Raw genomic sequence first — 22,618 nt, forward strand, 5'->3', positions numbered from 1 at the left:
CTGGGGAGAGGAGGAGGGAGAGGAAGGAAAGAGAAGAAAAGGACAGGATGAAGAGAGGGTTAAACTGAAAATGGCTGTGCAGACCAAGACAACCAACAGTGGATTGTTGTGTAATTCTTCTCAAAAGTGTCTGAATGGAGACAAAAGTTCTCAAAACTCTTAACACATCCTTATGCAACACAAATACATAGTAGTTTATTGGAAAACATGCACTCCATGATACATAGGAAGTCAATACTTCATTTTTCCACTATATTGCAATATATTTGCATGGTCAATGAATGGCTTTACACTGATATCAAAAAATAAATTATAATAAAGGCAGAAACGACAGCAAATTGTGACATGTAAGAATATTAACCATAGTCTTTTTCATGAGTCTCTATATTTTCCAGCATAAGGAACTCAACAATTCCATATATATATTTTTCAATATATTATAATATAAATCACCAAAACTAATTATTTTATTTATTTATTTATTTATTTATTTATTTATTGCATATGAAATATCAGTATTTTTTCTTTTAATTATTAATCAATGTTAGGCAGTGCAGTCTAGAAGAACTGTAATTTAATTAAATCTTTTCAACTAACAAATAAAACACTTAATAATTCAATATATCGACACTTCATATGTAAGAAAATATATTTTCCCTGCGTATCTGTCAGCAGAGTCACATTTGCATGCTAAGCATATACAGTATTTCACCCAGAGTGCATATGAAAATGTTTTGTGTGTGATACACACCCTCATCGCCTCGACTCAGTATCATTGTAGGCCCATGTGTTCATACAGTATGTATGTGACTCGCTGTATATATCACATGATGAAGCGATCTAATTTCCATCTCTCTCACAAACGATCATGGAGGCAGAAGAGGTAATCACAGGACCATGAATGCACTAATCTAATTAATATCCTCCTGTTCCTGCCACTGATTTTACGACTAGTTAAAAACCTTCTGCTACTTTTATAGCTATTAGAAGCCAAGTGTGAGCTATGTTTTACTTCAGTCTATTTTCCCTCTCCACCAACGGTTGGCCACCCTAAAAATTAATAGCCTTTAGGGGTTTGGAGTACAATGGACAGAGAGGCCAACTAGCCCTGGATGATTTGAACAAACCTCCAAAAGGCGATTCTAAAGGAGAGCGGGCAGTTGTCGCTTGAATCACAAAAGACACTGGAACTAAACAGTATATCTGGTCTTGTTCTGCCAGGAGTTTCCCCTCACCACTTTAACCCCCCCCCCACCACCCCACCCCTCTCTCTCCCCCCAAAACCCTTTCCTTGCCCTCTCCCTCTCTACACACCCCCTCCTCCACTTCCATCCTTCCCTGCCTCTCTCTTGGCGGAGCTACAGTGGTTTCTCAAAGGCTCACCAGGCACAGTGCTTTAGCCCTGTGTAATCCTGCCAACCCTATTTCATTAGCCACGCGGACTAAAGAGCTTAACGACACAGCCCCATCGCAGTAGAGAAAAAAAATCTACACAACACAAATTCCTCAGAATACATGGCCGCTCAGCCAATATTTCCTCTCTCTCTCCCCACTCCGTGCCATACCTCTCCCTCTGCCTCTCCATCTCCATCTTGCAAAGGAGCCCAGAATGGATTAGAGATGGCATCAATGGGATGAGACGTATTACCAATCGATTTGGAGAGAGCGTGGCATTGTTCTTCTGAGAGGAAAACTTCGGATCTGGCCAATGTGCCGATGCCAAACGCTGCTGATTTGGAGATGAAGTTGCATGGAAGAATGGGGCAAGAAGTCTCTCTCTCTCTCTCTCTCTCTCTCTCTCTCTCTCTCTCTCTCTCTCTCTCTCTCTCTCTCTCTCTCTCTCTCTCTCTCTCTCTCTCTCTCTCTCTGTCTTATTTCATCCACGACTCCAAACTACTGCTTGCCTTTAATCACTAAAGTCATTGAGGACTGTATTGTGGTTGTCTGCATTGTCTAGGAGAAACATGTTGGATATAAGAGGCTGTAAAGTAGCTTTGTACTGATCTGGGGAGAAAGGAGGATAAACAAGCAGATTGGGAGAAACCTGATCAGTGTTAATGGTGATGGTTGAGGCTTTCCTCTTTCACTGATGCCTTCTCTCTGACAGCCAAAAACACCATTCTACTGATTAGACAGCGCTCCAGCAGAAGAGAGAGAGAGAGAAGATAGAAGTTGATACAACCGCACTTTCCTTTCCTAAATACCTCTTCTCTCATTTTTGCTGTGTCCCTATATAAAATCTTCCAGAGCCTGTGTTTACTTGAAGCTACAATAATCAAACAAAAATCAGAAAAAAGAACCATTTAGACTCGGATGACAAATACAGGTTAAGTTGGAAGTTGGCAGGAAAAAGTACTGAAATCCTTTCTGTAAGTTAAAGTATGTAAGTATGTAAGTCTTGCTTTCAAAATGGTACTTCAGTATAAGACGTCAGTGTGGAAAAACTCCTTTAAGAGTCTTAACCTGTAAGAACTTGTTGTAGCTCTGACTGTGCAAAATATAGAGTTGACTATAGTTTCAACTCTAGCATCATATTTTATGTTTTGCTATGTTAAATTGAGTAATTACAGCATCAGATAAACATAGTGCAGTAAAACACATAAGGTTCCCCACTGAGATGCGGTGCAGCAAAGGTATAAAGTCACACAAAAAGGGAATACTCAAGTAACATGCCAGTGCCTAAAAATTGTAGAGATAGAGTACCTCAGTAAATGTAATTTACTTTCACCTCTATGACCATCTACAACCTCAACCATTAAATTAAATTATTATTCCACATTTCCAACCAATCGCCATCTAATTCATCCCTCAATAGCTTTAAGAATGTGAAACAAATGCCCAGGTCTTGATTCTGCCAACATCTGCTGAGCATTTTGTCACAGCAGAAGACAGGAGGGTGCAGGAGGGAGGACAGGGGCCGGGTCTGGTCTGGTTGTTGGTGAGGGCCCAGAGGATGCAGGGAGCCTGGGCCCGGGTCTGGTCAGGCTGTCAGCTAAGGGCACAGGGTGTCGGGGACGGGGGCAGAGGCTGCTGCCATAATTCTTCATGAGGGAGACAGTGACAGAGGAGCGGCAATACGAATGGCCTGTCAAAGGAAATGAGAACGAATAGTTCCTGCGCTCCATGGAAAGAGAACCCTTCAAGCATCAAGAGGCGGCTCTTTCAGAGGAGGTACCAGGATCCCGACTGCAGCAAGCGTGACCGCTAACTATTGCTACCTGGATGCCTGGGTCTTTTCCTCACCGCTAATCAGTGATGTAGCAGTGAATAAAAAGGTTGGAGGATGATGGAGATAATCAGATCATCACAAGAAAAGCATTCACAAAAGTAAACGATATTTTCAAGAAAACATTTTTCTCCGTTCTTTCTTTCTTTCTTTCTTTCTTTCTTTCTTTCTTTCTTTCTTTCTTCCATTAGTAAGTTTAATACAGCTTTCTATCACGTGAGCTATGAATTTTTAATTCAGCTTGAGCACACAGAATGCTCATTTCCCACAAATTAAAAGGAGTGTAAACTGAGCTGAGGTGGGTTTACCCAGAAGCCCCAAGTATATCATGATCAATTTCATCTAAATTAATTGGCCTATTTGTTTTATTTCGCCAGGCAGATTAATAGAGACCAAGTTCCTGTTTATTGTACATCCACCACCAAGTGAAAGATGAGAGGCCTCTAGATTGGGAGAGGGAACTCAGTCATCTCAATGCTCCGTTTTCTCTCTTCTTCCATTTCTTTCCATCTCCATTCTCTGTCCATCTTTTGCAATGGCTTTTTCTCACCCTGTTTTTTTTTTTTTTTACCTCTTCTCTCTCCTCCTCTCCACTACTCTTTCTGTCTCATCATTAGTGGCTGTCCCATGTTGAGGGGAGAGTAATCTGAACTACGTGTCCCAGGGGCCCATTCCTTTACTTCCTGCTGTAGGAATAAGCGGCCTATTGATTAGTTATCAGAGTGTAATTGGGCTGCGATCTCCCTTGCCCTCAGATATCCCCCAGATATATGACACCCCTGACAGGCTGAGAGGTGGATGGGGGGAGGGGAAGGAGGTGTATGTGTGTGTGTGGGTGTGGGGTGGAGGGGGGGTCCAGCTGCCTGCCTGCCAACACTTTACTCAACAAAATGTCTTCCTAACCACATAGATGCCAACTGCTGCCCACATCTCCCTTCCTGCAAAGGGATTTTCAACATCATGCCAAGGAAAGATTATTCAATCTTTCAAATTATACGGCCAGAGAGAGGTCCAGCAGGATTTTATGCTCGGTGTTAACTATGACTATGAGCACCCATTTTTTACCATTTTCTCATAGGAATAAACTCTGAAATTGTAATCAGAGTTTTAAAATGAAAATGGTGCGGCTTACTGAGAAAGAAACTTATATAAGCTCAGAGTAAGTACACCATTCGCATATGGATAATTGCCTGTGAGGGATTTCAATACAAATTGAGGCTCAGGAGGCGGATAAGCAACAGGAAGGGTGTCTCTGCTCCTGTGTAAGCATCCAAATCTACTGTGAGTGAGCAAAGAACCATGACTAACTCTTACTAAGTCTGTTTGTGCGTTTTTAGGAAGAGCTTAAAGATACTTTCCTCTCCACTCCATCTCTCTCCCTCTGCAGGGCTGTCATAACCGTCTTTTTTCCCCCCAAAAAAAATTATGAGTCGCTCTCAGGATCTTTTCTTTTAGTCACAGCCAGAAATGTATTTTCTTGCTCTCCAAGAGCTCCCACACTTACCACTCATCTTCAGTGAGGTGTTAATTGTGCGAGTTTGTGAGCTTGATCAAAGTGTGCAGAGAGGAGATGAAGTGGAGCCGTGTCCCTGGTGAGTTTCCCCAGACAGACACAACATGTCAAACCCTCCATTTAGCAGCCAGATTAACGCCGATCCCAGCCCTCCCCCTGCTCCCTTGCTCTCCCTCAAAACCACATCTGATAAAGATCTCATTTCCACACTCAATATTGCCATAATCAAACGTCCACTCATTACATCCGGCCTGTTCATCATCCCACCTTCACTCATCCCTCTGTCTAGTGGCGATCAGAGCGCCTCAGTGTCTTTTCCTCCTTACTCCTCCCTCGCTCTCCTCCATAAAAGTGAATATCCCAGTGGAAGTGCATTTGTCTTATGGTGTTAATAGGATATATCTAGTGGGGATATGAGGGATTGTTGTATGAGGTCATGCTGTCCTGTGGGCTGTATTGTCTCTACATCCTCCTCCCTGACAGAGTGCAGAACAAAGCAGAAAGATGTGACTTTAGTAGGCCTGCTCTCTCTCACACACACACACACACCTCCGCTCACTAGGAGCTATGGGGGAATGATTCTCCAATATCTGAAGAACAGATGAGGGGATTATCACAGGGAGGTACGAATTAATATTTATGTTTATCTACAATAGTCTTAAATCACCCTGCGAGCGGAGGTGTTTATATTTGCATCTTTCTTTTGGCTGAATCTCTCCACAGGGAAGAGTGAGGAGAGCATGCATGGAGAACTTGTGAATTCAGAGAAGTTGTAGCATGGGATGCCGACTGTTGTATTTTGATCTGTCGGGCAGTAACAACCCACTCTCCTCCAAGACCGTCCTGTGACCTCCACAGAGTACAGGTTGACTGCCTGCAGCCTCTGCAGCCTACTGGAAAAGCCCAGGCTGCATACAAAAAACCCTTTGTCTGTGTCTCTGCATACAACCTGTATTAACCACAGGAGCCTGTTCTTACATCAAGTCTGTGGTTCTTCTTATGTAACGTAATTTACCATAATTTTGTATGACGTTCTGTGAATGAACTGAAACAGGTGGCAGAGCTCACATGATTGAAACAGGCAGTAGTCTGACACTGAAATAATGTGGTGGAGCGTAATGATGTTGAAGTCACAGTGACAAACTGGTTGACTGTATGCATTTACGCTCAACTATGACGACCCTGGTTTGAGTCCCAACTCGTGTAAATAAGTCTTATCTGTGTTAATCCCTCAAGATGATACTGATTTGTAATGTGATCATACACATTCAAAGGTCAGATTCTGAAATGATTAATACTACCTGTTTTGATTATGGCAATTATAAATGAATAAACTGTTTTGTTTTGTTTTGTTGTTGTTTGCTTTGTTTTTGATGAATTAACCATGACCAAAAGCTTTCGCAAACCTTAATGTTATTGTTCAGGTTGACTAAATCTAACCCTACCCTTAAGTCTTACCTTAATAAAAACTGTTATAGCTGCCTAAGCTTATCAAAGCCTAAAAATAATCACATTTGTGTCATTTACATATATTTAATTGAAGTAATGTTATGGATTTTGGCAGGTGCACAGTGATAGGGTGTAGTACAAATAAAAGTGCATAACTTTTCATAAAATATGATACAACTGAGCGGCCATCTCAGCAGTGGTGTGTATCTCTGCACACTCAAGAGGAGTTTATCAGGAGGGACCAGCATACATGTTTTTTTGGGGTTTTTTTTTTTTGGTTTGTTTGTTTTTTGGGTTTTTTTTGTGTGTGTTTCGGTGTGTGTGTTTTTGCATGGATACAGAGAGATAAATCAGCGCAGCAGATGTTATATAACTGTTCAGTACGGGATGATGGTGATGCTGACGATGAGGAGGAGGAGGAGCAGGAAGGATTCCTTAGCGCCTCCCCTCTGTATGATGGCACAGTTAGACTCTGACTAATGGGGGATCTCCTTATGTATATGAGTCACATTAATAACAGCACAGAGTGGACACTGTGGACATTAATAACAGTGTACAGTTGCAGAAAGCATATAGCACAGTACATATACCAGCCACATCAATAACAACTCACAGCCTCCAGCTGCAACATGAATCATCATGCCAGTAGGTACACAAGGAGTCACACACACAAACACAGTGTGCATATTATACACCGAAAAATATGAAATCATAGGCATTAAGTGTGAAAAGCTAAAAATGTACACAATGCATATCCACGTGCTTCTCCTCCATTTAGGATGAGAATTATAAATACCAGCACTGTAGCTATGGGGGAAGGCAAATACCTTGCATACCTTGTATACTATGTGCTGTTTTGGGAGTAGTGACCTGCTCCTCCACATGCTGGGTGATGCACGGTGGGGCTAGCTAATGAGGCCAATGATGTAGCAGTGTGTGTCTAATGACAGACGATGAGCTCAGGTCCTATAGGATTCACACTGTGTCTGTGTCTGTGTCTGTGTGTCTGTGTGTCTGTGTGTGTGTGTACTTGTAAATGTTACATAGTGAGGACCAGAATGCATTTTTAACCAACAGAGTGTTGTTTGGGAAGTGAGGAGATTTTGGCCTGTCCTCACAACTACAAAAGGCAAATTCAGGCTTATTGATTAATTTAAGGTGAGGGTTAAGATTACAATTAAGTTTAAAGGGTTTAAGGGTTTGGGTTAGGCATGCCTTAGTTATGGTTAAGATTAGGGAAAAGCTGTAGAAGGCTGATAGAAAGATAAAAAAAAAAAAAGACAAGATTGTGTGTGTGTGTGTGTGTGTGTGTGTGCTGATTCTATGTGTGTGTGTGCATACATTTGTGTATGTATAATTGTGTGAGGGAATCTGGGATGTTGAATTTACAGTTTCCACTCTACAATGCATAAGGGAAAATCTATAAATCATTAATTCACAGATTGTACTGACACGTGAATGACCCAAACTCATCAACATGTTGCCTGCTGTTGCACTGTTTACAACAAACATCACAGTGTAAACTAGCTATGCAGCTTTTTTAAGTACAATAGCGGTGCATCTGATGCTGCACGGAGACAGAAAGCAGATGAGACCACTCAGACGATGCTGGTGATGTCTACCTGCTGCGAGAGACAATAACCAGATGTGAAGAGGAGAGTCGAGACATGCGAGTCTGCTCAGTGTGGCCAATTACCAGGTTGAAGCATCCGTCTGGCAGACATACAGGAGACACTGTGTGTCACAATCTTGTTTTCTAATCAAGTGCAACAAATTTTCAAGTGACACATTTGAGCCACAAACTAATACTTTCTAAATACTCTGCGGTGGTGTTTTACTCTATGTAATTTCGTTGCATTTTTGTCTTAGCCTTTGGTCTTCATGCTCCAGTGGTCTGATTGACTGTTGTGGCCTGAACTACACTGTCATCATTGTTGAGTTCAACCAGCAGAACAGGATCATAGAAAAAACAGTGCAGCTTCATCCTCTCACATCGACTTATCACTGGTAAGTTCTTGTCCTCTCTCTCTCTCAGGGCACACTAATTATTGTCCCACTTTGTGTGTGCATGTGTGGGCATGTGTGTGTGAGTGTGTGTGTGTGTGTGTGTGAGAGAGAGAGAGAGAGAGAGAGAGAGAGAGAGAGAGAGAGGTAATGATCAAACTCACACTTGTTGAGGACCTGTGTCTCCATCTCCAGATACACTGTAAACAGAGATTGCTCAAACTCAGACCCACTCAAACCTGCCCGCTTTCTGAGCGGATAAATGAACAGGGTTGAGGGTTGTGAAGGTCTCACTGAAGCAGGATTAGGACACACTGAAACACTGAAATGACACAGGAGCAAGACACAGAGGCAGAGGAGGAGAGAGCAGGAGAGAGACTAGGCCCGCTCCCTCAAATATGGCACTTTGCAAATATGGCACTTTGTTTCTGTGAAGTGGAAGCTTATTATCTTAATATGCATTCTTTTATTCCCTTCATAAAACACTGGCAGAGAAAAGCATGTTACTGTTCTTCATGCTCCTTCTTGTAATAGCTTCTCACAGCTCCTCATTCTATTACAGAAGATACAACAGTTAGTTAAGACCCCACGAAACATTTCATTTTCTGTCCTGCTAATTAAATGTGTCTCAGATGAGCCCATTGAAACACTAGTCTGGTCGTACCCCATTTGGAGCGCCACCAGGGTTTAATATATGGCATTAAACAGGGATTGAGAATGAATACGAAGCCAACCTCCCATTGGGAATGTAATGAATGATTATAATGCATAATCTTGGTAATGCAGGAATCCGGTTTAGTCTCTGTCATTTTATTTAAGTTACTGTCTGTTAAATATGGTAATGTGCATGGCTATTTTTGGCACACTTAAGATTTTGAATTCTATGAGGGGTTATAAAATACACGTCTTGCAGATACACCAAGTAAGATTTAATGAGAGTTATCTCACCGCAGCCCTACATTTTCTTTCTTTGGCAAATCAGTTTGGATTGATACAGTTTTATACAGCATCGAAATCATGTCATGTTTTTTGCACTACTGCATTTGTCTGAATTACATTGCATTTTTTGCACACTACAAGCCAAGTGACTCTAACAATAGATGAGATTAAATAAATCCATAAGTAATACCTCCTACCTCTATTGCATTTACCTATTGCAAAGAAAAAATGTTTATGCTATCAGGTTAACAAAGCAAGTAACATGCGCATGTAATAAGTGTGTATGTGTGTATGTGTATGTGTGTGTGTGTGTGTGTGTGTGTGTGTAACTTTGGGAAAACCCCAGAGGGAAACACGCTTAAAATAAAAGTCATGTCTAATTGTGACGTGGCACATAAGTCATACTGTAATGAGGATGTGTTTAATAGATGTAATAATTAGTAAAGTCACAGTACCAGTAAATCACAGGGAAGTCCTGGAACACTGGTTATCCTTTACCCAGGATGCATCAGTGTTCTCCTGGGGTGAACTCTGAAAGGTCAGACAGCTGTCTCATTAACACACACTGGGCTTCACATGTACAGACTGGACTATTAACATAAAGCAGAGCTATACTCTATATACATGAGGCGAGAGTGATGAGTAGGTGGATTTTTTTTTCACTCTCAACTGAATTAACTGAGCTCTGAGTTCAATACTGACAACATATGATACTACATATTAGTTTCATGTATTAGTTTGATGCATTTGAAGGTTTGTTTTGGTATATCAAACTTACAGAAAACCTCATCTGAATTTTGAATTGCCATTAAATAAGTTGGATTTGATTTTCTTTCTTTTGCACACGTCAAGAATCTGTTGTTTTGCCACGTGTTCATGAATCTGAAAGAATTTTTTCAAATGATTTCTACTGATCTGGTTTGGCCAAAGTTTATTGCACAGTAAGAAAGGCATGCACTTTTTATTTTAACATATTTATAGGTATATCTTATAACACCAATGGACTCAACTTTCTTTTGTACTAACACTGTGTGAGTGTGCCAACTCCTGCAGTATAAGCTCACACTCTGGTACATGCCTAAGTGCACCCCTCTGTAGTGTTAAAAAAAAAAAAAAAAAAAAAAAATTACATCCCGATATAATAAAGACAGTAGTACACTTCATGGCAGTGAGCTGCCTACATGAAACTCCAGAGGGAGACAGAATAAGGTGCATACAGGACTATTAGCCCTCAGTAACACAGCTGATGCATCGGGTCTGGACTCTGCTTGTTAACCCTTGAGAGCCCCGGGCCGATAAATCCTGCTTTGAGAGAGCTGGCAAAATCCAGTGTGCTCAGAGCTCACACAGCAGGTAGCATCGACTGCTGAATCAACTGTGGATCTGTGTGTTCACACATCCGACTTCATAACTGCTCTGTGTGTTTGACAGCCATAAAATGTGTGTAAATATAAATGTTGAGGTTGAACCAAAATTAGTAGTGGTTTATGATAAATTAAGGCATACAGGTAACACTTAAAACAGAACAGACCCAGGCATGGAACCAAAAAATTTTGAATTGACTGGTATTGTGCTGTTTTTATTGCACCATTATATTTCATATGCAATAAAATCTGTTCTATTTCTGCTGCTATCAATTATGCCAGAATTTTATTGTAATTAAATTGAAGTGCAGGACAAGAAATAGCATCATTGCAGTGGTTGACAGACCTAAAAAGACTGAATCAAACATAATGTCACCTCTCTGTCTCCAGTGGAAATTATTTACTGTTTTACAGTTCTTTTCCTCTCTTTTAATACCAGCCTGAATATACATTGCAACAGTAACAACATAGTATAGCGTCAGATGGGACACCTCATCTCTTTAATATTTATTCAAAGCATCAGAGGGGCCTCTGTTGTGTGTTCTAATGAATAAAACACTATGTTTATCCTTCCTGTTTAACGTTAAGTCCCCATGAACAGTCACAGGGACCAAGAGAATATTTACTTGTGTTGGGACACCAGGGAGTTGGATTATCTGCTGGCGGCTTTGTAGTTTTCTGAAGCTTCCCCGTGTGACATGTTCCAGGGAGAGCGCTCTTATTTACTCTCCAGTCCTCTGTGTATAGCCCTCCTTATTGTTTGTTCTTATGTGCCACCACTCCTGAGGAATGTGCTCCAGGAAAGAGAGAGAGAGAGAGAGAGAGAGAGAGAGAGAGAGAGAGAGAGAGAGAGAGAGAGAGAGAGAGAGAGAGAGAGAGAGAGAGAGGTTGGGAAGAGGTTGAATGAGGTTGGGACTATAGACTTCAGTAGGACACAGATGAAGGTGTTATAAAAAGGATTTCATTTCATGTTGAGTAGTGCTTGCACTTAATTATTATATTGAATATCTGCCTGTAGTGGGTGGTCACACTTTGCTCCTATAACCCCTGCCTCACCACCTGGATTTTTTTTTTTTTAAATAGACTTAGAATGATTAAAAAATATATTTTTCTAGTTTGGAGAAATTGCACAATTGCACAAGTGGTGTTTCCTTGTACTGAGTAATTGTGGTGTTAAAATAGTCTATGTGCCATGTTGTTTAACAATCTTTATATCCACGCATAAGATTAAGAGAGATCAGAGGAGGCCTACACAGCGGACAAGATATGGCAAATCAATAGAAATAATTTCTCCATAGCAGAAAGACATTTTCGACCCACGAGAATGACTGCGGGCACGCACAACCCCTTTCAATATCTGAAGTATTGTTTTACACCGAAAGGTGGCGATATTGGGTTTCCAAAAAAATACCATTCAACCAGACCCATGCGTTCACCTTTACAAATATGTTCACCTCCCTCAGAGTGATCAGATATATCTGTGATATCGCGACTATCTGTGTGATATATTGGCTATTGGGACACTATATATTTCTCGCTGTCAACACAAGTCATTAAAATGCATTTAGAAGTTTTAGATGGGTTAATGAAATCTGTTTTGTCTGAGAACAATTTCTGAAATCAGTTGAACTCCGGGATTATTAATAAGTAGCCTATGCTCTAGACTAATAAATGGACAGTTTATATCAGCAAACTAACAAAGAAAATCTGGACCAACCACCAAACAACAGAGCGCATACAGGAGGCCCATAAACTGACAACTCGGACTCCATAATTCAGTCGAAGTATTTTTTTTTTTTATCATTGTGCTATAAATTAATTATGAAAAAGAGTCTTAAACAAACCAAATTGATGAGGTAAAAAGAAAGAGGCGCATATTTACCAGGTAACATCTTTTTTGAACTCCCCGGAAAATGTGTGCGTGGGAGGTTCTTCTTCCTCTTCTTCTTTTTCTTCTTCTATTCTTTTCTTTTCTTTCCTCCTCCTTGCAACGTGACGAGAGCATGAATACTGAATCTCATGTGTCAATCTGCTGATGGGCTTGGACAGTTCAGAAAACTTTGGTTTCTATACTATTATGCTAATTACGTCCCCAGGCCGGTCTGCTCATTGGCTGCGAGTCTCAGTCAATTTCATATTTCAGTTCTGACGTCAGGACGCCTATAAAACTCAGCAATGCTTTTTAACTCGTCGGCTGACTGATCCCTTAGAAAAAAAATCTATCAATCCTTGGGTGGAGTGTTTTTTTTTTCCATTCTCTACAAGGCAACTATTTGCCCGGGACACGTACGTGAACCTCCTCAATTTGGCGCACTAATCCTAAAAGGAGCCATGAAGTGTTAAATGGTAGAAACAGAGAGAGCGTCGCTCAGACACCCGCACGCTGGGAGAGAGGGAGGAAACAGCGCTGCTCCAATGCGTCTGTGCAACACAGACTGAAGAAAAAAAAAACTTATCGACTCACAAATCCAAAACCTGCGCTGCGCAATTAGCCCTAGAAAATCCACTTTTTCCTTCGGTTTTGAAGAAAATAAATAAAGAAATCAAGCTGGCTCAGTGCGTGTCTCAGCAGCCCACTTTGACAGGTGCTCCTCACCCCCTTTGGAGGACTGTCAACAGCAAGAGGATGGCATCAGAGCTGGCAATGAGCAACTCCGACCTGCCCACCAGTCCCCTGGCCATGGAATATGTTAATGACTTCGATCTGATGAAGTTTGAAGTGAAAAAGGAGCCGGTGGAGCCCGATCGCAGCATCAGCCAGTGCAGCCGCCTGATCGCCGGGGGATCCCTATCTTCCACCCCGATGAGCACGCCTTGCAGCTCAGTTCCCCCCTCTCCAAGCTTCTCGGCGCCCAGTCCGGGATCGGGGAGCGAACAGAAGGCGCACTTGGAGGATTTCTACTGGATGACCGGGTACCAACAGCAGTTGAACCCCGAGGCTCTGGGCTTTAGCCCGGAGGACGCAGTAGAGGCGCTGATCAGCAGTAGTCACCAGCTCCAGACCTTCGATGGCTATGCCAGAGGGCAGCAGTTCGGTGGCGCAGCCGGGGCAGGAGGCGCTATGGCCGGAGAGGAGATGGGATCAGCGGCCGCCGTGGTGTCCGCGGTTATCGCTGCAGCCGCAGCTCAGAACGGGGGTCCCCACCACCACCACCACCATCACCACCACCACCACGCAGGGGGACACCACCCCTCCTCCGGGTCTCAGTCCAGCGGCAGCTCGGGGGGAAACCACCAGCATATGCGCTTGGATGAGCGGTTCTCGGACGAGCAGCTGGTGACCATGTCGGTGCGGGAGTTGAACCGGCAGCTCCGGGGGGTCAGCAAGGAAGAGGTGATCCGTCTGAAACAGAAGAGGAGGACGCTAAAGAACAGAGGCTATGCCCAGTCCTGCCGGTACAAGCGGGTCCAGCAGCGGCACGTCCTGGAGGGAGAGAAGACCCAGCTGATTCAGCAGGTGGACCACCTCAAGCAGGAGATCTCCAGGCTGGCCAGGGAGAGGGACGCCTACAAGGAGAAATACGAGAAGCTCATCAGCACCGGCTTCAGAGAAAACGGAGGATCCAGCAGCGACAACAACCCCTCATCTCCGGAGTTTTTCATGTGAGTCTCGGCGTCGAAAAGTTTTAATAGTGACCTCCACACAAAACAAACAAAAAACAAACAAACAAAAAACTTTTCATTTGTGCGCAACCACAAACAAAAACACGTTGTGCGTAGTTGTGAAGCTGTGTTTTGTTAAAGATGCGTGTTAGTTGAGGACATAAAAAAGTTATTCTCCCTTTTCTGTATTTCAAAATTATTTTGTTTTATTGTGAGATCGGAGTTTTATTAAGTATGTTCCCTATCCACGTTTAAAGGATGAATAAATAGGCCTGTGTAGAGGACTCTGAATAACAGCTCGGTCTCGAAGATGATTTTGAAGCATTTCTATGTCCAATTCGTGATGTTTGTCTTAAACTTTCTGCATAAAATTGCTGAAATTCCTGAAGACCTTGTAACATAGTATGCAAAGGTCCGCTGTTGTAGCCCTCATTCTGCGCCTCGTCCATCCTTTTTCTGTTTACCTAAATTTGTTTTGTGAAATTAAACTATCCTCAGGCAAATTAGCTTTAATTTGATGTCAGTTTTTTTGTTCTAAGTTTACTTATTTTGATATGAATTATCTCATTTTCATATCATCCATCCTATTTGTCTTTTGATAAATATCCAAACTCAGTTACACCAAAAGTTTGGAAATTTGATGTCTAATAGACTGTACCTGTTATGTAAACCCATGCATGCTGGTCATGTGCGGATTGTTTTTCAAGCTGTTGTTTTTTGTGAACTTGTGTCTAATGACTGTATTATATCATGACATCTATAACTACACTGTTCAACCTCATGCCTTTTTTTTGGGATTTATTTGTGTGAACAAGATCACTCACCCGTCACTTCGCCATCATGAAAGCTCACCTCTAACATGGACCCTCATTGAACATTTTATGGGCTACCTTTGGATATGAAAAACTGAAATTATGGGACTTTGTATTGAATATTGATTTATATCGACAGACAGTATCTTCCCACGAGGAACAGCGTCGGCTTATTTACTAGAAACTAATGAAATACTCATCAAATATCATTTTACATGCCGAACGCATGAATAGATTATTGCAATCAACAAGTGGGGGTGAAGAGAAAAGGGCTTTAAACAAAACACAAACAAATGATCTTATAAGCCCAGCATGCATGCCCTGAAATAAGTGAGAAACTAGACTCCTCAGGCTTTTTCACTCACAAAATGCTGTAACAACTGATCTCTTCTTTCAGGAATTCATTTCGTTTTAAATGTATTTTCCTTTTATTTGAGGAACACAATTAAGTTTACCCCAAACCCTATGGGTCTTATTCGGAAAATAAACTGTGAACTGTTTCGAAATGGAAATATAATGCTCTCCCGGTGTTGCAAAATTAAGCATCATGCAGTTATGTACGTTTTTTGTGATGCCCTGGATTTCTGTCTACTAAAATGTATTGTCTGGACAATACACTCAACCACTGACAGACATCGTGTTCACTAATCAAAATGGAATATAATGAATATACCATTCATCAATAAATCTTCATGAATGGAAACGAATATATTCTCCTGAAAATGTTTATTTTTTGTTTACTTTAGTTTTGCATGTATGTGTGAGACACTGTGCCTGTGAGGCGACACACACATTTAGACACGCATTTTCCCAGTCGATTTATAATTCCAAACAGAAGAATTGAGGGCAAATTAAATCTGTAATTGTAATGACATGAACGTGGTTTGGTTTTGACTGAGGCGCGCTGCAATTGTTGTGCACGAGACGCGTAATTACGCCAGCTCCAAATTGTAATCCAGCTTAGATGTCAGGATTATTTGATATAATTTTGTTTTGGCATAATTTGTGTTTAACCATGCCTTGTTATTTTGTGACAAGTCGGCGAATTAATTCGAAGTGACTCTGTTTTAATAGCCTTTTGGCTCTCGTAGAAATAAAGCTGCGTGACCGGTGTCACCTGTTGCGTAATTTCACATCATGCATTCTCTTAAATAAAATAAAATAAAATAAAAACGCCGAATAAAAGTCAGGTTAAATTTCTAATATTTTTTAGTGTTGAAGTGGGGCCTAAGTCTCATGCTGCAGGTCTCATACTGAAAAAAGTTGAGTTAATCATTGATTTGAGAGCAAACTTGTACTTTTTACTCGGAGGCTGTTGGTTTGTTGAATCCTCTCTGCTCTAAGTTTCATTTGAAAGCGACACACCTCAGATGTTTACAGGACAATAATCACAACCTTCGTTTTCTCGGCAACGTGACGCAGAAATATAATTGCTCGCAAAATTACGCCACATTTGTACTTTCTACAACAAATTTCGTCGAGATTGAATCTATTATTGGTTTTATGCGGCCCAACATTTTAAGAAGTGTGGCGAATGATACTTAGACCTTGTTATTGCGTAATGCATAGTTTGACAGAACGATCCTAAATGTCTCTCATATTCTTGGTGACAGGCGAGGTTCTGAGAATGAACCCACCACTTTCGCTTCAGTCAAAAGATGATTGAATATTTGAATTCTGACTTCAAGTGCTGATAAAATATCTGTGATTCCAGAAATTTACAGGACGCACTCGAATGAAATTGGGACCTCTCGCGATAGACAGCAGCAGTAGTTCATCACCTGCCTCAGTTCTGAGCCTGAACCTGGCCCACAGTGTTTCACCTTCATGAAGTCTCCTTGCTGCTCCATGCCTTTGTTGTTAAATTCAGTGAAATAAAGCTTAGTTTAATGTATGGCTAAGATAAGATATTCACATGGTCTCAGCTTGTCCCATACAAGGTCACTGCCACAATGCATGCTGTTGGAGATCTGTGTGTGTGTGTGTGTGTGTGTGTGTGTAGGAGGGATATTATCTGTTTCCATAAGGACCTTTGACAGTCTGAAATCTGAATGCTTGCAATGTGCAGTCTGTGGTCTGTGTGTCCACCCCCTTGAGAAAGACGCAGGTTCGTCTACATGAGGGTGCAGCCTAATGGCTGAAAAGTTTTAAAATGCACCACAGTGATGAACTCGACGGAGGCAGAGATGAAAACTGACCAATACTGCACCAGACTCTGTGTATCTCATCTGTAAAACGAGGTTAAGCACACCAAGTCACCTGGCCCATCGTGACTCCCATGAAAGCTCAGAGTTGGGGGGCAAGATGGGATAGCATGATCCTCCTCTGCCTGAAGGAATGATTTTCTCTGTGATTAAAAGTGAGTGAGAGAGAGTGACAGAGAGAGAGAGAGAGAGAGAGAGAGAGAGGGAGAGGGAGAGGGAGAGATGCTGGCTGGCTTCCTGCCTCCTTTAAGATGATAAACGATCAGAGATGCGTCCTAGCTGAGAGGAGAGGGCCTTTTAGTGAGCATGTGTCCACTAATTTATGGCTCTCCTATCTGATTAGGTCAATATAGTGTGCTATTTAATTACATTTGTGTTATAACCTAGAACTGGAGATGCTATACTTCTTTCACGGCACCTCTTCCCTCTGTGCGGCAGACAGTTGAGTTTTCTGTGGGAGTCTCAGGATTTTGGTTCAGGAGGAGGGACACTGTTACTCAGAGGTTGCTTGCACGGTGAAGGTGCTGTGAATTCATAATGTGAGAGACAGCAGGTCTGTTTTGTCTCAAGGTTCATAGGTTTCCAGCATTTATGACCCATTTTGTTAAATTATTCAACGCATGACCTGCTAAAAGTGGAAAATGCTGATCATCATAAGGGTGTGGAAACTGTGCTCATGCGTGCACTTGTGTTTGTGTGTATGTGTGTGTGTGTGTGTGTGTGTGTGTGTGTGTGTGTGTGTGTGTTTTGACTGCCAGACACACCAAGGGGCAGGAGGATACAGTGGCACTGATTCATTTCCTGTGTTGAAGGAGGACAGAATGCACAGGAAACAACATTTCAGCACTTCCTCCTCATATCTCAGCGCTATAACAGATGCACCGTCTCTCTCTCTCTCTCTCTCTCTCTCTCTCTTCCTTACACACTCTAGGTCTTCTTCTCTTTCGTGCACAGGAGACAGATGCATGTACACAGAAACACACACACACACACAGACACAGAGAGGGAGAGAGAGAGAGAAAGAGAGAGAGAGACACACCACATCATATGAGAATTAATCTCATCAGTAAGAACTGTAATTCTATTGTGCAACCCAGTATATTGACTTCTGCATTGTGATCATTTGCTGTATGTCCAATGATGAGGTAATTACAGATAATGTAGTTGTCTGCTGTCACAATATTGGACTTTCTCTTTCAGGTCAACTATGGGAAATCACTTTGAAATTTATCCATATTGGCATTTGAATCATCATCATCTACTTCACTTTGGAGCCTTGAAATTAATAGGACAAAGGATGTGTGCATCGTTGTGTGTGTGTGTGTGTGTGTGTGTGTGTGTGTGTGTGTTTGTCTGTGTGCACAATAGCCATCCAGTCATGTGTCTTTTATTTGACCTTGTGGTGAAAAGGTGTTCATGTTTTCCACTTTAACTGTATTAGATCTATAGGAACGATTCATTTGATCTTGACATTGTCACGGCTGTTTGCTTTTTTCATGTCTGTTGGACCGAATTTACAGCAAAATTTTTTTTCAAACAACAAAGGAGAAATATGGTCAAGACAGGAGAGGAAAAATACAGTTTCCATCATTTTCTGAGCTTGTATTAACTTTCTAATGCACATCTTCATTTAACAATAACTAGCGAAAGTTAAAGTTGTTCTCACAGTTTTTCTTTTTGTATTCAACTCATGCCAGAAAGTGTTTTTTGAATCCTGCTCAGAGTATACCCTGGAAATGTTTATCTCCAAATACACTACCTGGAAAAAACTACCTAATGTTGTCAGTGTCTTAAAAATATAGAGAATCCCCTCATTGTTAAAATTTTATCCCAAAACGTAAAACTTAAAAAAATATCTTTCTTTGACAACAAATATTTTGTAACCATAGGTGGCTTAAATTGTGGATTTGTCTTTTTGGAACAAAACAGCTGCTTCTATTCATGTTTTTTTTTTTTTTTTTTTTTTTTTTTCACGCTGCTCCGTCTCAAACCTACTGACTCCCCTTTCCTCCGCCATCACGACTCTCGAAAGGGTTAAAAACATATTCACATTCAAAAGAGGAAACAATTTCAATCTCTTCCACTCAATCCGCATCTGCATCTCTCCACACGATAAACATTTACATTTAAAGTGATTTAAATCAGCTGCGTTTATGTTCCTCTGTAGTCTGTCCATCATCCGGCAAAGCCAGAGCTTCTCTCTCTCTCTCTCTCTCTCTCTCTCTCTCTCTCTCTCTCTCTCTCTCTCTCTCTCTCACAGTGTCCTGAGTTATGTGTCATTTATTTGAAAACCCAATAATTTAACATGTCCCTTCCTGTCATGGGTGTGCATGTGGTAAGAATGCAGTATCTCTACAGGGTCGTGCTACTGCCTCTGTGTGTATCTTATTGGCTTTACATGGCCATTTGTTCCAGCAAATGGAAGCATGGGGAGAAAGGAGGTAATGTGATTGTCCAAATCAAATGCTATTACAAAGTCTTATGTGTAATTGAGATTACTGAAAATACGCAGCTGTAAAAGAATGTGCACAGCCACGTGTGATGCGTTTCTCATGTTTTGTATATGTTGTAGGGGGAGACAAAATCTGAATTTGCATTTTCCCTTTAAAAAAAAAAAATACTCTCTTCAGAATGCATAACTAAAGGGCAATAGATGAAAGCTAATTATGATTTAATTATAACTGATCACAATATTCTGACTCACAGATAAACATAGCTGGGGCTGTGTTGATGTTTTGCACAGTGTTTTCAACAGTGAGTTGAGTTGCAGGGCACAGAGTCAGCGAAGTGGTGTGTTTTGGACTGCAGTGAAAAGTGGGGGTGTATTTGAAAACTGAGAGCATTATGCGACTCTGTGTGTTTGTGTGTGTGTGTGTGTGTGTGTGCGTGCGCGCATGTGTTTGCCACGTGCGAGCCTGCGCGTGCACGGGTTTGTGTTATGCAGGGTGGAGTTGGAGCTGAGCCCGACCCCTGTGTGTTTTACCTGCATCTCAATGAAGCTAGAGAGGTGATTTACCCTTCCACTGCAGTCAGCCTCTCTCTCTCTCTCTCTCTCTCTCTCTCTCTCTCTCTCTCTCTCTCTCTCTCTCTCTCTCTCTCTCTCCCTCTCTCTCTTTCTCGCCCCCTCCCAGCCAGTCAAACAGACATTGATCTCTTTGCCAGGCAAGGTGACCCACAGTGTTGTTCAGCTCTTCCAAAGTCTCTCCTCTCCCTTTCATTTGTACCTGGGAAAGGCCTTGACCCCGCACACTGCTGCCATGTAGCAGCCGTCCCTCCTCTCTGCACGTGGGCCTCACTTCCTCTGGAAGCCTGGTCTCCCAAGCTGTCCCAGCAGTGTGTGTGTGTGTGTGTGTGCGTGTGTGTGTGCAAGCACATATGTGTGCCTGCATGTATGTGCCACCTTGTTTGAGTTCACGAGAGCGCATATAGACACGTGGGTGAGTATTGTGTGTGTGAATCTGCATGCATGACTGTGTGTGTACGTGTGCTCGCTTGTTTGAGTCTGCCCATATGTGTGTGTGTCCCTGTGAGCTTGTCTAGCCGTTTGGTGTTTGTTATTATGTCGGGCTTTTTACTCACTCCGAGGGTTGGGGCTTCTATGGTTAATTTCAAGTTGAAATTGTAAAATCGTAGTGTGTTGCTGATGGTGATGATCCAGAGAGTTTTGCAGGTTAGAGCAGCCTACTCTCCGCTGTAGGTCTGTCACTGGGAGCTCCCGTGTTGTTGAATGGGTCAGAGTCCATTTGGCCCCAGTGTGAATCGGATTACAGGGAAATGAATGGCTCTCATTGTTGCTTAAAGATGGATTGAGGGGCATTAATATACTTTGTGCCTCATTCGCCTCATTTCTCTCTACTGAAGCCCGGCAAAAGTTTTTCAGGAAGATTTTTCACTTGGGTTTCAGCCGGCTCCAGTCACTCCCTCACTGGCACATATGTGTGTGTGTGTTTGTGTGTGTGTGTACCTGCATATGTGTATGTGTGTGTGCACACAAACATGTGAAAATCCTGTTCATGCACATGAATACAGTCAAATACAAATTTTAAAAAAATGTAGTCTTAGCAAACTGACCACCCTCATTATGTTTTTTTATAGTTGGTATTGAAACCGCATTTTCATGAAATGATTTTAAATAATGGGTGGAATCTGTGGAGTGGCATAATTGTTAAAATGATGACGCTTTGTAACAAGTTATCAAACACAAGGTAATGAACATTCTTTTGATTTGTATTGATTTTGCTTCAGTATAAAAACACTGCACTTCTGCTCTACAATACTGTGGCAGATGAATAATGTTTTATTTGTGTAAATACAGTGTGCACGTGTGTGTATGCGTGTGGGTATGGGTGTGCGTGTGTGTGCTTATGTGTGCTCATGTGTGTGCATGTGTGTGTCTGCACGCATGCAGGCATATGGGCACATGTGTGCTCATGGTCTATGTAAAATTTTGCAAGTTTTCCGAAATGAAAATGCATGGGCAATAAATGCATATACAGTAAATTATTAAGGAGTAAAAGGCACATTTTTACTTAATTAGTAAACATGATATTGATGTTTTATTATTGGTGCTGCCTGTCTCTTAATATCTAGCTCGGATTGTGTGTGATTGTTCTGAATTGGTAATCTCTGATTGTTACCTTACATTGGTCATACATTTTATCGTGCCTTTAACATTACTCTACAGAAATTTTTATTTCAAAGGGTTTTAGAGAGCATTATATAAACAGCAGATCCAAAACATTTTGCAGAAATAAAATCTTACCTCTAGTTCACTATTCACCATCTCTATAATAAAGAAGCTATAAATATTCACGCATTTTGTCATTCAGGAAGGTAAGGTATTTGCTCTTCTTTTTTTTTCTAAACAGATTGAACAATTTAGAACAAAACTGTTTGATTACTTTATATCCATAAAGATTTATAAATGTCAAGCTGTTTTTCAGTCCTTGGAGAGGATTAGTATACTGGAGTGTGCGCTTCATGGTCTTTTCCTTTTTATTTCCCTCTTTGCAGGACGTCAAGAAAATTCCTCCATCTGTGATAGTGAGCTGTGACCTCTCCCCCCCTCAACCCTGGAGCCTGAGGTAACCCAGACCGCCTGGTCCTCACTCCTCATGTCAAGATTTTGGACACAAATTCATTTTCATACATTGTAATCATCACACGCTGAGAGTAACTATATAGGAGCAAATATGGGCTAAAATACTTTCTCATCATATCAAATGTGCAACTTCTGTGCTGCGGGAGCCACGCATTGAATTTGAACGTTAGAAATTCGGAGACAATATTCCAGTATTCAGTATTTCACTTATTTTAATTTCAGTATTTTTAATGTATATGCCACAGCAACAGCGTCATACTACATTATTTTGATTCAGATTTTTATTTTTAAAATCCTCTTTGTAATCTAAAAGCAAACAAAAAACTAGCCCTGCCACTCTAAAATTGTTATAGGAATATTAATTTTATGGTATTATAATTCTAATTATTCATTCTTAAATTGC

At 41.4% G+C, this 22,618-nt stretch overlaps 1 protein-coding gene across 1 annotated transcript in view; it reads left to right on the forward strand.

Annotated features, from left to right (window-relative positions):
• The first annotated feature begins 13,048 nt into the window (after positions 1–13,048).
• Positions 13,049–22,618, forward strand: part of LOC115360697 (transcription factor Maf-like) — a 51,194-nt gene continuing 41,624 nt past the window's right edge. The window contains exons 1-2 of the mRNA XM_030053779.1: positions 13,049–14,098; positions 22,128–22,198. Coding sequence (XP_029909639.1) covers positions 13,122–14,098; positions 22,128–22,155 — 1,005 coding nt within the window. The 5' untranslated portion in view covers positions 13,049–13,121 and the 3' untranslated portion in view covers positions 22,156–22,198. The remainder of the gene's footprint in view (positions 14,099–22,127; positions 22,199–22,618) is intronic.

This window comes from Myripristis murdjan, chromosome 6 (assembly GCF_902150065.1).
Source record: "Myripristis murdjan chromosome 6, fMyrMur1.1, whole genome shotgun sequence".
Classification (NCBI taxonomy): domain Eukaryota; kingdom Metazoa; phylum Chordata; class Actinopteri; order Holocentriformes; family Holocentridae; genus Myripristis; species Myripristis murdjan.